The 15150-nt window shown below is 36.6% G+C and overlaps 1 protein-coding gene across 1 annotated transcript in view; it reads left to right on the forward strand.

The window, feature by feature from the left end:
• The window catches only part of LOC131852091 (MAP7 domain-containing protein 2-like), a 74072-nt gene extending 59341 nt beyond the window's left edge, over positions 1-14731 (forward strand). Inside the window, 11 exon segments of the mRNA XM_059202715.1 lie at positions 3366-3515; positions 4185-4258; positions 4487-4558; positions 5197-5313; positions 6012-6327; positions 7998-8112; positions 8503-8641; positions 8918-9187; positions 9779-9973; positions 10878-10964; positions 11559-14731. Coding sequence (XP_059058698.1) covers positions 3366-3515; positions 4185-4258; positions 4487-4558; positions 5197-5313; positions 6012-6327; positions 7998-8112; positions 8503-8641; positions 8918-9187; positions 9779-9973; positions 10878-10964; positions 11559-11804 — 1781 coding nt within the window. The 3' untranslated portion in view covers positions 11805-14731.
• Positions 14732-15150: the final 419 nt, after the last annotated feature.

The raw sequence follows: 15150 nt of genomic DNA on the forward strand, positions 1-15150 counted from the left end.
GATAATTATTTCAGGTTTGATGCGTGAGCGTATCTTCAGCTGGACCATATACTTGGCAGTTACATTTTTATTTCCTTCTAGACCAGATATCGTTCCCTGTACTGGAATTTTCTTTACCCCCAAATATTGAGCGGTCGCTTCTGTGATGAAGGATGCTTGTGAACCTTGATCCAGTAACGCCCGTATAAACCCACTCTCCCCGGTTTGAGTATAAGCTTGAACGAGTGCGGTGGCAAGTAATACTTGACTATGAACTGCAGTTTGACCAGCAGAAAAACATGAAACTATATTACTAGATGTTTCCCCACTATCTATATCTACTTTTTTATCTTTACTTTCGACTTTATTTGTTGAATTACCAGAACCTGAAATTTCTAAATGGTCCCTTTTCTGTGGATGCAAGAGAGAGTGATGCCTACGTTTACAAACTTTACAAATAGTAGTACTCTGGCAGAACTTGGCAGAGTGGTTGCCTCCAAGACAATTGAAACACAAACTATTTTTAGCTACAAATTCATAACGGTGAGTATAATCTAATTTTGCGAATTTTTTGCAGAAACATAATTTATGCGTTTCCGAACAGAATTCACAATTTATTTTAGCCACGTGCATACAAGTTTTAGTTTTAGGATAAGACCCGCTACTAGGAATTGAAGATCGCTGTTTTGGTTCTATACATTCTAAAGCCCGAAATCTACTTTGAAGAAATTCTGAAAATTGATTGAAAGTGGGTAGTTCATTTGAATTCTCAGCTGATATTTTCAATTCCCATTGTTTGCGTGTTTCCTGATCTAGTTTATAATTTATAATGTGTATTATAATAATATCCCATGTGCTAACATCTATATTCAAATTTTTTAACGCGTGTATACAATCAGTTGTAGTATCTAGTAACTCTTTTAAAACTGATGCGGATTCATTACCTAATGATCTTTGGCTAAACAATCTTTTTAAAATACAATTTGCCAAATATCGCTTGTTATTGTACCTATTCTCTAACTGTTGCCAACACTGTATATAGTTTGCAGAAGTAATCGGAACATGTCTAATTAATTGCTCCGCTTCTCCGGTCAAATGCCCCTTTAAATAATGTAACTTCTGTACATCATCTATTGAATTATTAGAATGAACCAAAGAAATAAACAAATCCCTGAAGGAATACCACTCCGTATATTTTCCTGAAAATTGCGGAATAATTATTTTCGGAAGTTTTACCGCAGAAGAGGACCCATTGCCTGCTTTAGAAGAACCAGAATCTTTATCACCACTACTAATTTTATTTTCATTAAAACTTTTTAAATATCTTTTAAGTGTGCTTTTATAATCAGAAAATATTTCTTCAGTTTTGTCATATATTTCATCTTTAACATAAAAAGTACGTTGTACATCTTCCCACTTATAATCCTTAAGTATTTGCTGATGTGTAGTGAGAAACTCAACCCACAACTGTTCTATATTATCCAGTTTAGTTTCTACATATGACTCCGTTATTCGGTCTTTCGGAGATTTTTTAAAGTTAATTTGTGCCTTTGATATTCTATTAAAATTGTCTCTTTGACAATTCAATAAACCTTCCATCTTATTTAATTACAGAAATTACAATTATATTTTAAAGAGTTAAAAGTAACAAGAATTGTACTAAGTCTCTAAACCTTTATACTTAGTAAATTATTCTATGTCACCGATATACTAGTACACAAATGAAAACTCAAACTATAAAATATTCTAAGTTCAATTTGAAAGTAAAAAATATAAGTTTTAAATTGTACTAAGTTCCTAAATTTTTAAACTTAGCAAATTATTATATGTTCCCAGTATACTACTACACAATTGAAAATCGAAACTATAAAAAATATTCTAAAACAAATAAAGAAAATGTCCCTAAATTTATAAACTTAACAATTTATTCTATGTAGGCTTATTACTATTCAATTGAAAATTCAAACTATAAAAATATACTAAGGCCAATTTTTAAGTAAAAAATACAAATGAAAATATTTGTACTAAGTTCATAAATGTTCAAACTCAGCAAATTATTTTATGTTTCTGACATATTACTATATAAATTAAAATTCAAACTATAAACTACTCTAAATTCAGTTTTACAGTTAAGAATTTTACAAGTGTTTGAACGTAATAAATAAAAAACCAGACATAGGTTCTCCGTATCAACTCTTTTCTTAAAACTATTAAAAGTGTTACAAATTTTACTAAATGTTATATAATAATTATTTTCTAAATTATTATTGTCCATATAACTTCCAACCTTATTTTTTCTCAAATAGAAAGTTCAATTTCGCGTAACTTCCGTAAATAAATTTAAATGTACTCACAATATTTTCCGTTTCACTCACACCACAACAATATTACTGCAACTGCACTTGCGCTTGTCACACCATGTGACATTTCAAGGTTACCGTGACGTCGTTGGCTCGCCTCTGACCTCTCACTCCAACGCCGTCTTCAGATCTGCTGTCTCGCTCACTCCTTGAGCGCTTAGCAACTCCGATGTCCTCCGATTGTAAACCGAGTAGCGAACCACTGCCCCTACTAGGTTCTATCTTCCGCCATATTACCACTTAATACTGGGGAAGATCGGCATCCGGCTCGAAGGACCAAAAAATGTACAACCCAACACTAAACTCTGGACTACTACAGCGTCCTCTGGTGTGAATAAATAAAACAACCAGCGATGTTGGATTGCTGAACTTAAAAAGGGGTTTATTTTTATAAAATGGCATACATATATACACAGTAATACAACGAAATCATATCGACGTCTACTTTTAACACAGCGCCATCTAGTATGTAGCTCGAGGACTAAAGCTTCTATATAAAATAACAAACTTATACAACTATAATTTTAGACGGTATGGTCAGAGAAGTAGTTTTAAGGTGAACATAACATAAGAAAAGTTTCACATTTCACCGAGAATATTAAAATATAATAATACATATAAACATTATGATAACATTATATGATTACCCGTGTCGTGTAGTTGTTTAGCATCATACTAGTGAACGCGTTTCCATTCGGATGTTACGCACTAAAGTACAGGTCAGCTCTGAATAGACTTATATACTTTTTAATACCAATTAATTGAAGTGTTATGTTATAATTGATTTTTTAAATTATTTTATGAATTATTAGTCAAAAATTGTATTATTATATATACTTTTTATTATTTGTATTTATTTTATCATATAGTTTTTTATGGTTGTAACTTATTATTTTTCTTCCGTGGCATTCTACTTGTTACTTTTCCATATATTTTTACTGAATACATCGCGGACTTAATCCAAAGCGAAAAAAAAATTAATAAACCAATTAATGAATGCACAAACCGATTGAATGATGAAATCAGGAGGCGCAGGCGACGCGAGCGTGGCGACCACGCCGTCGGTGTCACGTGACAGCACTGTGGTCGGCGTGGCGGCCGCCCCCCGCCGCGCCGCCACCACGCCGCGCCGACCGCGGCCAGTCTCCATGCACGCCACCACCAAGACCGCTCCCGGTATGTCATTTTAAACATTGATCATGTAGAGTTACAGGTAATTCCTATACGAGAAGGGAAACATTAATAGGGCTAAGGTTCGTGCCTTGAGAGAGAACAATGTCTATCAGTGGATTGCAGTGAACTGTAGATTATGATGATGATGATTCATTCATTCATCATATTTATTATTCTCCACCGTATGCCATAAACGCAATGTGAGTAAAAAAAGTTGCGTTCTGGAACTAAAAACGGATACTGAATAGAATAATCTAGAACGGACAGAGTAAAAATTAAAAAAGTATGATAGTAGATTTACAATTGTCACATTGACAGACAGTAATCAAGTGTTCACTTAGTAAGGGCACGCCGTAAATGGTATTCGGCAATTGGGAAAAACCAAATTCGGAACGCGCTCGTGAAATTGACGTGAATTCGAAATTCAAAATCGTGGAAAGTGACAGTGTGTGGTGTTCGTTATTTGAACGTTATGTACTTATAGACAAATAATATTAATAAAAACATACACTGTGCATGTGTATTGAAAACAAAAAAAAAATAATTAAAAAGAAAATTTATTCTGAGATACAACCTGAAAGAAATTTGTTCCTTATCATAATTATTTGTTTTAATTCAATATACGCAAGTATTATTTTATCATGCTCTAAATTTATGTTTATTGATTTGCAGTGTTATCGTTACCACCGGGAGAAGGCAAACCGCCGCCACACAGGAAACCAAAGCCATCCAAAGATCACGATAAGGTCAGTTCTAAACATATCCAATTCCCATATGTCATATATGATAAATTAGCTATTTGTAGGTACTTAAATGTTGTTTTTTTAAGGTCTTATGTGCTTTTCGTGTTACTAGTTAGTTCGTTCCTCGGCGCTTATAAGTTTTAGTTCATAAGATAGAACTTTTGGATAGGGTTGTCCACTGCATATGTAACAGGGTTACGTCTTTACATTGTGTATGTTTGTGTTGTGTAGCGCGGCAAGTCGACGTCCGCGTCACCCGGTCGCTCGTTATCACCGCCCGCGCGACGATCCGACCGCGACAAGGTCAGTCTTACACATCGTCATCGTCATCATAATCATCATCATAATCATCGTCATCATCATCATATTACATATGGAGATGGTGATGGGGATAAACATTGTTAATCTTATATTAAAGTCTTTAGTTTTTGGTAGTCCTCCTAACAATCAGAGAGAAATCAAAGCACGCTCTTTTTTTTTTCTTCCGTAAGTTACCTTGACAGTTTCACAGTACAGCGTAAGTTTGTAGATATTTCTAATATTGAAATATATTATATCCCATATTATTAATACGAATATTCATTGCCGAAACCTGACCACCACTCCTAGAAGCGTTACATTCTATACGTGATGAATTTTCGACCTTTATTGTTTCTACTCCCATATTGCGACACGTGTTTCGCCTCTGAACGAGGCAGGCATTGTATAGAGCTAGGATATAGCTTGAAATTTTAATATATAATATTATATGTGTATTTACAAAAAAATATTGTTGTAAGAATTTATATCAGTTGTCTAGAATCCATAACACAAGCTCTGCTTACCGTGGGACTGGCGCTGTGTTAAATGTCCAGGGTTATTTATTTATCTATCTATCTATACATCCATGCATCCATCCATCCACTCATTCATCCAACCATCCATTTATTTATTGTTTGCAGTCGTGGTCGGAACGTGACAAATCACAAGTGAGCGCTATAGAGGTGTCTCAGAAGTTGGAAGCGCTCCAGATACACAATGGAGACGATCACGCTCACAACCAAAACTTAGAGGATAAGGTATATTTAAATTAATTTAAAACCAACCCCGCTGATGTTAACGTCCTTTAAAATTTACGGCCTCGGTGGTTTAATGGTTTAGTATAATGTTATAATGCAGATGGTCGCGGGTTCGATTTCTTGCACGGTAAAAACATTGGCATTCAGTATGATTATTTGTACTGGTCTGGGTGGTTTCTATGTATATTATGAATATATTAAAAAAAAATGTGTTTTATTATTTCTGTCAGTTGTCTAGAACCTATAACAGAAGCTCTGCTTAGGACTACATGACGCTGAGAATTGTCCAGATTTATTATTGTTTTAAAGATTCGCCAGCAATTATGCAAGAATTATTAGGAAAGGACATAGTAGTTAAACACTAATTTATAAGTAAATAATAAATAAATATTACATAAGTAAATAATAAAATAAGCCTAATATTTAAATTTCACTATCTACAATTGGGGCTCCAGATTATTATAAACAAATATGTAATACATAGTAGTGATTTGTTTTATACATAGTATAAAACAAAGTCGCTGTCGCTGTCTGTATGACCCTATGTATGCTTAAGTCTTTAAAACTACGCGCAACGGATTTTGAAGCAGTTTTTTTAAATAAATAGAGTGATTCCAGAGGAAGGTTTATATGTATAATACTTACACCCGTACGAAGCCGGAGTAGGTAGCTAGTTTCTAATATAAAGAAATTTTTAGGTAACCGAAGTCAAAGAAAACATAGAGGTAGAACCATCGAAACCCGAATATAAAATAGTAGATATACCAATAGAAGATGAACAGAAGCCTGTCGAAAAAGAAGTCAAACCACCTGCGGTGACCGAGCAAAAGCCCGCAGAGAAAAAAGAAGACCAAAAGGTTGAAAAGAAGGAAGAGAAGAAAGTAGAAAAAATACAAGAACCAAATGTGGAAAAGAAAGAGGAAGTGAAGGTAGAAAAAAAAGAACAAAAGGATGAGAGAAGAGAAGAAAAGAAGGAGCCCTCGCTAGAGAAGACTGACGAATCTGAAATGACAGGTAAGTGTAAAAAAAATATCACAAAATTGTATTCTGTGTTTCGGTTGTAGGGTGCAGATTGAGCAGTGAAATTACAGGACCCGAGATATAATGTCTTAGTCCTTTAATTGACGATTACCATTTACCATCAGGTGGGACGTTTATCTTTCCAATTATACTAATAAACCTAAATATCTACAATAGAACACGTCTTGATCAATACTCTGGGACCATATACAGTCAACCCTCCTATAACGCGGTGAGTGCGTACCGCGGTGTATGGAAACCGCGCTATAAGAAACTCGGATTTAACCATACAAACCAGGCTAATTCGTAGCGCGTTCTATAACCGTCTACCGCGTTGTATGGAAACCGCGCTATAAGAGACTCAGAATAAGTACAACTCACATCAATCGTACCGCGTTATATGGAGACCAATAAATACAAAAGACAAGATAAATTATAAATTATTTTTATTGAATTGACGAGTATGAACTCTTCAATTCAATAAAAATAAGGAAATGATGAAAAAAATTAAACAAAAACTAAACTAAAAAACTGTTTTCCAACAAAAACAAAAGAAAGACTTTTGTAAAATGATGTAATCTTTCAACACTCATCCTCACTGTCAGATATGAGTCGCCTAACTCGCCTTCTTTTAATGGGCAAAATGTCTTCCTCACTTGGTTGATCTTCACATTGGTTTTAAGCGGCTAAGACATAAGCAGAACGTATATAGTGTTACAGTTTCGTTAGACACACACACGCATGGCACGCTGTCGATGCGAAACTATTTAGTTAATAGAAGTGGAAGATAGCGCATGAGGAGCCCCACCCGTGAACCACGCTGATATAAACATATCCAGTTAAAACCATTCATTGGGTGCACGGAAAGAACTGATGGGACGTTGTTGAACGGAAACCGCGCTGTAAGAGTACCGCGTTATAGGAGGGCTGTCGCAATTTCAGCTCCGCGTTATATGGAAACCGCGTTCTGAGAGTACCGCGTTATAGGAGGGTTGACTGTAGTAACATTTACTACTTTTTTTTATTGTTTGTTCCAATTCCTTTTAATTTTTCCTTATTATGCAACCTTATATGTTTTATTTTTTACAAGATGAGTGTACAAAATTGAGTCATTGTTTATAAATAAATTATCTAAAACGGTTAATTAAGACTATTAACTAATTTCTTTGAATAACAAATAATTATTATTTAAGAATATGTATATATTTATACTTTGTTACTGTACTCTTGTTCTTACCCAAATTTTATATTCTCTGTTAATTCTATAATGTGTTATTGTCTTTATATGTAGTGTTGTCAAATTTATCAGAATTAATCTGTTATTATTTGTGAAAGCCTGTCAGTGGCTTAGTATGTTTTTATACCGATGGGTTTTCCTTTAATAAATGAATAAATAAATAGTTCTTTTGTCTACATTTACATGCTCATACTTTCCTGCTCAGATTATTTGCGCGTGTAAGAGCGTAAGTATAAAGGCAACCAATGACAAAACAAAACTTAGCGCATATAAGAGCGTACGTCTAAAGGCAGCTAATGACAAAACAAAACGTAGCGCATATAAGAGCGTACGTCTAAAGGCAGCTAATGACAAAACAAAACGTAACGCGTTTAAGAGCGTAGGTATAAAGGCAGCTAATGACATAATACACATTATGTTTGGTCAGCGTCAATGAGCGCGCGCCGCATCACGACGGCGGAGGAGGCGAAGGCCGCGCTCGCTGAGAGGCGGCGCCGCGCGCGGGAGGAGGCCGAGCGGCAGGCCGAACTAGACAGGCAGAGGTAACCGGTTTTTTTATGGATCACTAGCTGTGCCCGCGTGAAATTTATTGCCTATATTATATTCTGATTAGCCCATCGTGGTAGATTCGCAAGGAATAGATCACGAAGATTTCCAGGGGATCAGCGGAGGTCAACCTGATACCATATCAGGTTGACCTCCGCGGATCCCCTGGCGGATATTGTCAGAAATGGGATCATCAGTCCACATTACTAACAATTCCCTTCTTTAATATTTAGGGTCAAAACGGGTGTTCTTTGAGTTGAGATGGAAATACCCTCATTTACATCTCAATTCAAAGACCCTAATGGGCTAACATTTTATCCGTACCATATCAAATAAGAATGTAATATTTTGATATTTAGGTACTGATTATTATTTACTGATTGTAGATTGCAGCGCGAAGCAGAAGAGGAGGCTGAACGACAGCGGCTGGAGGAAGAGCGACAGAGGCGCGAGGAGGAGGAGGCTCGCGAGCTGGCGCGGCTGCAGCGACAGCAGGAGGAGGAGAAGCTGAGGAAGGCCATAGAGGTATATATAGTTCTGACTGATCATGATATAGGTGTACTTGAAGAGAAACAGAGAAAGACCATCGAGGTATATGTAGCCTCTGATTGATTATGATATGGCTTTATCTGACTGGTTATCATAATCTATTTAACCACGAATTTTTTAACGATGGTATCCAGGCTGCATATTGCTAGCAATGGGGTTTTTAATCCACATTACTAACACTCCCCTTCCCTCCTAAAGCACGTGCCTATCAAAGTGCCGACTGTCATTCCCCTTTTTATTTGTATCGGATAGGCGGCGCAGCAGGCGGAGCGCGAGGAAGCGGAGCGAGTGTCGAGGACGGAGGCGGAGCGAGCCGCGCGCGTCAAGGAGGAGGAGGAGAAGAGACGCGCCGCCGAGCTGGCGGAGCGGAGGTAGGAGGAGGAGGAGGAGGAGGAGGAGGAGAGACGCGCCGCCGAGCTGGCGGAGCGGCTGCGGCGCGAGGAGGCCGAGCGCGAGGAGCGCGAGCGGCTCGCGCGCAAGCAGCGGGTCGAGGCCATCATGGCGCGCACCAGGCTCAAGAAGGTAGGAGGAGGAGGAGGAGGAGGAGGAGGAGAGACGCGCCGCCGAGCTGGCGGAGCGGCTGCGGCGCGAGGAGGCCGAGCGCGAGGAGCGCGAGCGGCTCGCGCGCAAGCAGCGGGTCGAGGCCATCATGGCGCGCACCAGGCTCAAGAAGGTAGGAGGAGGAGGAGGAGGAGGAGGAGGAGGAGGAGAGACGCGCCGCCGAGCTGGCGGAGCGGCTGCGGCGCGAGGAGGCCGAGTACGTAGTACTGCGGTACTACGAGCGTCACATGATGACGTGATATCCGTATTGCCATTTACATTTATAGGCACTCGCCACCAGATGGAACATAACTGTTAAGAAAACAACGACTGTATAGCTGTTAGGAAGAATCTGGTCCAGAGGAAACGTGACGTCAGGACCCTTATTGTTCCGGGGGTTTCTAGGCGTTGTTCAGTATATAGTAGGGCTACTATTCTTAAAGATTGTCTCGCGTAGCTCGCGCCGTTAGGTGAAATTATTTAAACGGAATGTACATAAAAAATAAGTACCTTCATTTCTTAACATTATTACTACAGTTAAATTAAAAACGTCTATATTTGTTTGTGTTATAGCAAGCGGAAGAGGATAAGAAGCAACAAGAGAAAGCCGGCAGCCAGCCGGCGGAGGCGGCGCCCGCGGCCTCCAGCGACAGCCCGGGGCCGCCGCCGGAGCTCCCCGGGCCGCCTCACGCCACTGCGGCGCCGCCCGCCGCCGACAACGGGAACGCAGTCGCCACGCAAGATTTGTTAGGATTTGGCACTAGTCAGGTAACTGACTATGTATTCTGCCAAGCAGAAGAGGAAACGCCACTACACATCCTATGTGGTTGTAGCCTACTCGTGCTTAAGTGAAATATCTCCTTTGGCTTTCCAAAAGAGTACACTATACCCTGAGGAGATAAAAACTATTGTTCCTAAAAATATCCTTTAATTCTTAAAGGCCGGGTAACGAATTTTGAAAAAAAAAGGGCGAGCACAATACATCTATGTATGTCGCAGTGCTACAGATCTTAACACCTGACAATATCCCCCTGGAAAGCATCGTGATAAATTCGTTGTGAATTTGTTATGACTATATACTGACCTGAACTCATCTTATCATCCTCCACTGGTACCCCGCCAGCGTATACCCTTAACGCAGACGGGTGCACCATTCCATTATCATCCATAAAAAAACACCTGACAATAACCCAAAACTTTCAATAAAAATGGTATTCACGCATGGGTATCTCTGTATTACGTTCACTTAACAGTCGCTGCTAGATGACGGTTACTTTACAAACACTTTAGGAGTTATTAATTTATAAATCTTAAACATGCCTTTGGACTACAAACTCTCTCTCTAATAAAAAATATAACTTGAATAGAAAGTGAAATGTCTTGAATCGTACTCTCATGATATCATGATATTATAATCATACTCTCATCATCATCATCATATAATGAGTACGCAAAAGAGTGAACACAAAAAATAGTTAAATGCAATCACTCAATATTGCGCACGCTGATTTTTCCGCGCTAAACTGTACCGCCTACGTGTTCGATATTTAAATCCGTTTCATGAAAAGATTTATTTCAGCAATAAGGCCGCCCTGTTCATGTGACCTTTAAATATATTGTGTATGTCTTTTCTTTACTGTACGTTACAAATAAAGTATTGTTACAATTGCAGCCGGAGCCGTCGTCGGGCGCTTCTCCCGCGGTCACCAACAACGGGAACCTCACTGCCGACCTACTGGGACTGTCCCAACACAATAGTGTATGTATCACATCACGTCGTATCACATGTTTTTTTTATACTACTAGGTGGCAAACATGCATACAGCACAGCCCATCTGATGGTAAATGATTACGGTAGCCTATGGATGTCTGAAACACCAGATGTGCTACGTGCGTGTTGTTGAACTTTATATACCTTCTTGAAAAACCCTATACTGTGATCATCATTCGATTGCCTTGCCTTTATCTTAATATATTCTGCTCTCTATCGGTCGTCATAAAAACTCTTCTTTTATTCATATCATCTTTCACACAATGTTCATCTTTTCTTGGGATCCAAACATATTTTGTCCATAAGATATCCAGATTCATATTATAATTTCGTGGGAAAACATGTTAATTCCACATGTTACATGAGTAATATCGTACCTCTCGCTTTTTCACAATCCATAGGAGTGATTTCGAAAAAAGATACAGAAGTATGTAATAATAAGCCTCGTAACTTAAAAAATATGTATCTATCTATATCTGTCATATGTCTAGTACCCATAACCCAGGCTCTGCTTAGTTTAGAGACTAAATGGTGCTGTGTGAATTGTCATGACGTTATTTTATTGTTATGTATTCATTACAGATCGAGGACAAACCAGAAGAGCAGTCGACAGTCAACAAACAGATAGACAACGCACCAGCGCCCGAGACCAACAATGGTAATCAAACTACCAACGTTGGCCACATATCCGCCAATTTCATACAAACCGAACGCCTCAACGAAAGTCAAACAAAGGCCGATGTTTCCAAACTAATAGAAGATGACTTCACAACGCACAACGGCCACGGGGCACATAATCATCCGTTGACACTGCAAAATGCTATTTAATTACATTGTAATAGGGTTGGAAATTGAATGTTTTCATAGCGTACATATTGGCTGCCAGGTGGAGTGGCTTACGCGACACTGAAAGTGCGGTCCGGTGGACACGGGCGTTGATAATATTAAACATCAATCGAGTGTATATACGTAATTGATATTTATGACCTGTAGGTTTAAAGGCGTTAATTCCATGACTAATTCGTAGTTTGATAATCGACTATCAAATATGATTCCAATATATGCACTGTATATAGTATGAAACAATTTTAATCATTGATTTTTATTAATCAATATTAACGTGACAAATTTAGCACTTATTTGAACTGCTGTAAAGTTGAAAATGATAAATCAAAAGAAGTCGACAGTATTGCCATCTCGTAATGAAAAAGAAAAGAATAATTTTAACCAATCAGGAGTGTTTATGGCAATGTGCGCTGTATAGAAGACGCTAGAACTAGTTTTGTTTTAATATAAATAATACGAACGGTGCCTTTGGTAGTTATTTTAGTTTAATTTTGGTGCTACACATTAACAAAACCTGTGTTGATATTTTTAGACAATATAGGAGAAATGTAGAACTAGCGTAGTAGAAATTAACAAATTGCATGTCCCAATTCGATACCTGGAATGAAGCGATACGGAATGTGTGAAATGGAACGTGTAGCCAATATGGCGCCCTCTTACCGATTGGTAAAAAACAGCCAATATTTATGCATTGGAAACGGCGTGTTGGCATCTGCTACGTCACGATATATTCGACGATGTAAACGAAAAATACTAGATTAAATATTTATTAAACCTAAATCAGTGTAATATAAATTTTATCAGATAAATTGCATGAAAAAATTGTTGTAATTGTGTATAAACCATTATATTGATATATGATGTTTATATTTTTTTTTATTTGAGAGTGGCAACACTGCAACGGCTGCCAATGAATTTGTAGCTTTTCAATGAGTATTTTTTTATTAGTAAATTATTAACTTTTGATATTTATTAAAGTATCATTAATCAGAATAGAGATTCAGATGGTTTGTTTCTTTAAAAAATATGCATATTTTTTAGTTTGAGTATTTTCGTAAATCGTCGAATAAAATGTCACGTAGCAGACAGATAGAGAACACTAAATTATAATAATATAATTATTAATGCATTTATATTGCAACTCCTTGATACTACAATGATTGGATAGCTTTTTTAATTTGCGTATAGGCAATAACAAAAGTTAATCACCGCTTGACGTTTTAAAATAGGGAATTATTAATATTTTCATTAAAAAATAGTATATTGCTATAGTATGTTCGAATCGAACTGAATATCATTATTATGGGACTAGATAGAACCTTATTTAATGATTTTCGTCGAATTATCATTGTTCACGTTTGATAGGTTGTGTATAGTATGCTGTGTTAGTACAGTCTTGTATTACGGTTATTTGTAAATTATAAGTTTTTATTTATTGTGATGTTTTTATTAAGAGGCCGTACTCTTGGGCACAGTAACGGCGCAATCTCGTATCATTATTTTCATTATTTTGTGGTTTGTTTTTCATTATTATTATTTTGCATCATTATTTCATTATTGTCTAGTTATGAATATAGTATTGGTAATTAGTAGTTATTACCCAGAATTAAAGTCATGTTTTGAACACCCGATTCATAGTATTTATTTTGTTCAACATACGATAAAGTTATGGTGAAAAATCCAACAGACAGTATTCCCTTCGTAATTTTAATGTAATATTTCATTCAGATTTGAAATAATCATATATAATTTAATGGTAAGTAAATTGCATTAATGAAATCTACCATTTTAATATATTTTAATGTAATGTATTGCGTAAAATGATAATAATAAAAAATATCCATCAATATGACATTGCGTCGTTACTGTTTCTCACCAGGGTGGGATCTTAAAATTTTATCCCGTTTGTGTATGAACCTAGTGAATGGGATATACTCTTTCGCTTTACGGAGACTTATCTGTGAGCGCAAGCGGGATAGATATATTTCAGAATTGCGTCCGCATTTGCGTGCACATGCTACTGTATCGGACTGAGATTAGAATATGAAATGGGCGTCTTAAGCCATTGTAACCAGTGATAAAGTAATTTGTTTCATATTAACAATGGACTTAGGTCGATATTTAGTCAACGTGTACCGCCCATACAATGATTGTATGATGTATCAATAGGTCTAACGGGATAAACTGGGCTGTAATCATTACACGAATGCTGTTTTAATGCAAAAACTCGAGGAAAGTCGATTTATTGAAATGAGATAGTTATAACAAGTTATATAGGCGTGAAGAGGATAGAGCTAACAAACATTCGATTGTTGAAACCGTTCTCACAAAAACTACTCGTCTCTGTCACACATTGTAGTTTTGACAATGTTTGAGAGTGATGACGCTAACTTTAGAATCTTCTAAATATATCAATCATTAGTCTAGTTATCAAATTTGCATTAAAATAGTATTGTCTTATTGCGAGCTATTCCTATAAGAAATCTATTCTTATACAAATGTACAAACAAATAATAAATCTTAACACCTTGACATAAAGTCGATAACTGTATACGCCTCATTATAGTGAAATATAGATGTAAGAGGCAATTCTCAAGTGTAATACGGCTCGCAACAAGATGTCATATGAAATATGCTTAACAAATAATAATTAATAAGTTATTTAACGACATGCATAAATAATTTTTGTATCATAAGTAGTTAGCATTAAAAAAATAATTATGTTTCCTTTAATACATCATACCTTTCTCTTTTATCGAGTCCTTTTTTTTTATTATTATTTTTCATAGGGTATTATTGAATTTATCTAAAAATCTTATTCGTTACCGAAGTTTACGACAAGCGTTATCTGTCAATCTTGAAAAAAAAAACAATAAAGTTACGGATTTAGAAGCGTGTCATTTTAGTTCCCTGGATGTGATAGCATGCGTGATCGGTAACAGTCATAGGACTGGTGAAAGGCGACTTACCATGTACTAGCAGGTGATACGTCAGTTGATTTTTTTATGATGTTGAAATGCTATTTGAATTACATTAAAAAAATCAGTCACAGACTTTTATAGCATTATTAATGTCCAGTTTCTTTATATGAGCAAGAACACTTCTAAATTATTGTTTTTTTTTTAATTAACAGAAGAAAAATGCTGGCTGTTTAATTTTGATAATGAAATCACTGTATTGTTATCCAGATATGTGTAGCGGAGTCATCAATTTCTAAATAAATCAATTCGCTGAATACAGCCGCTGTTTTGTATACTAACTTGCTTTATTATACGATGTAGTACTAAAATGTATTTTATATACTGACTACAGTGCTGTATTGTAACAT

Source organism: Achroia grisella, unplaced genomic scaffold (genome assembly GCF_030625045.1).
Source record: "Achroia grisella isolate CSIRO2021 unplaced genomic scaffold, CSIRO_AGI_Agris_v1 utg840, whole genome shotgun sequence".
Taxonomy (NCBI): Eukaryota; Metazoa; Arthropoda; class Insecta; order Lepidoptera; family Pyralidae; genus Achroia; species Achroia grisella.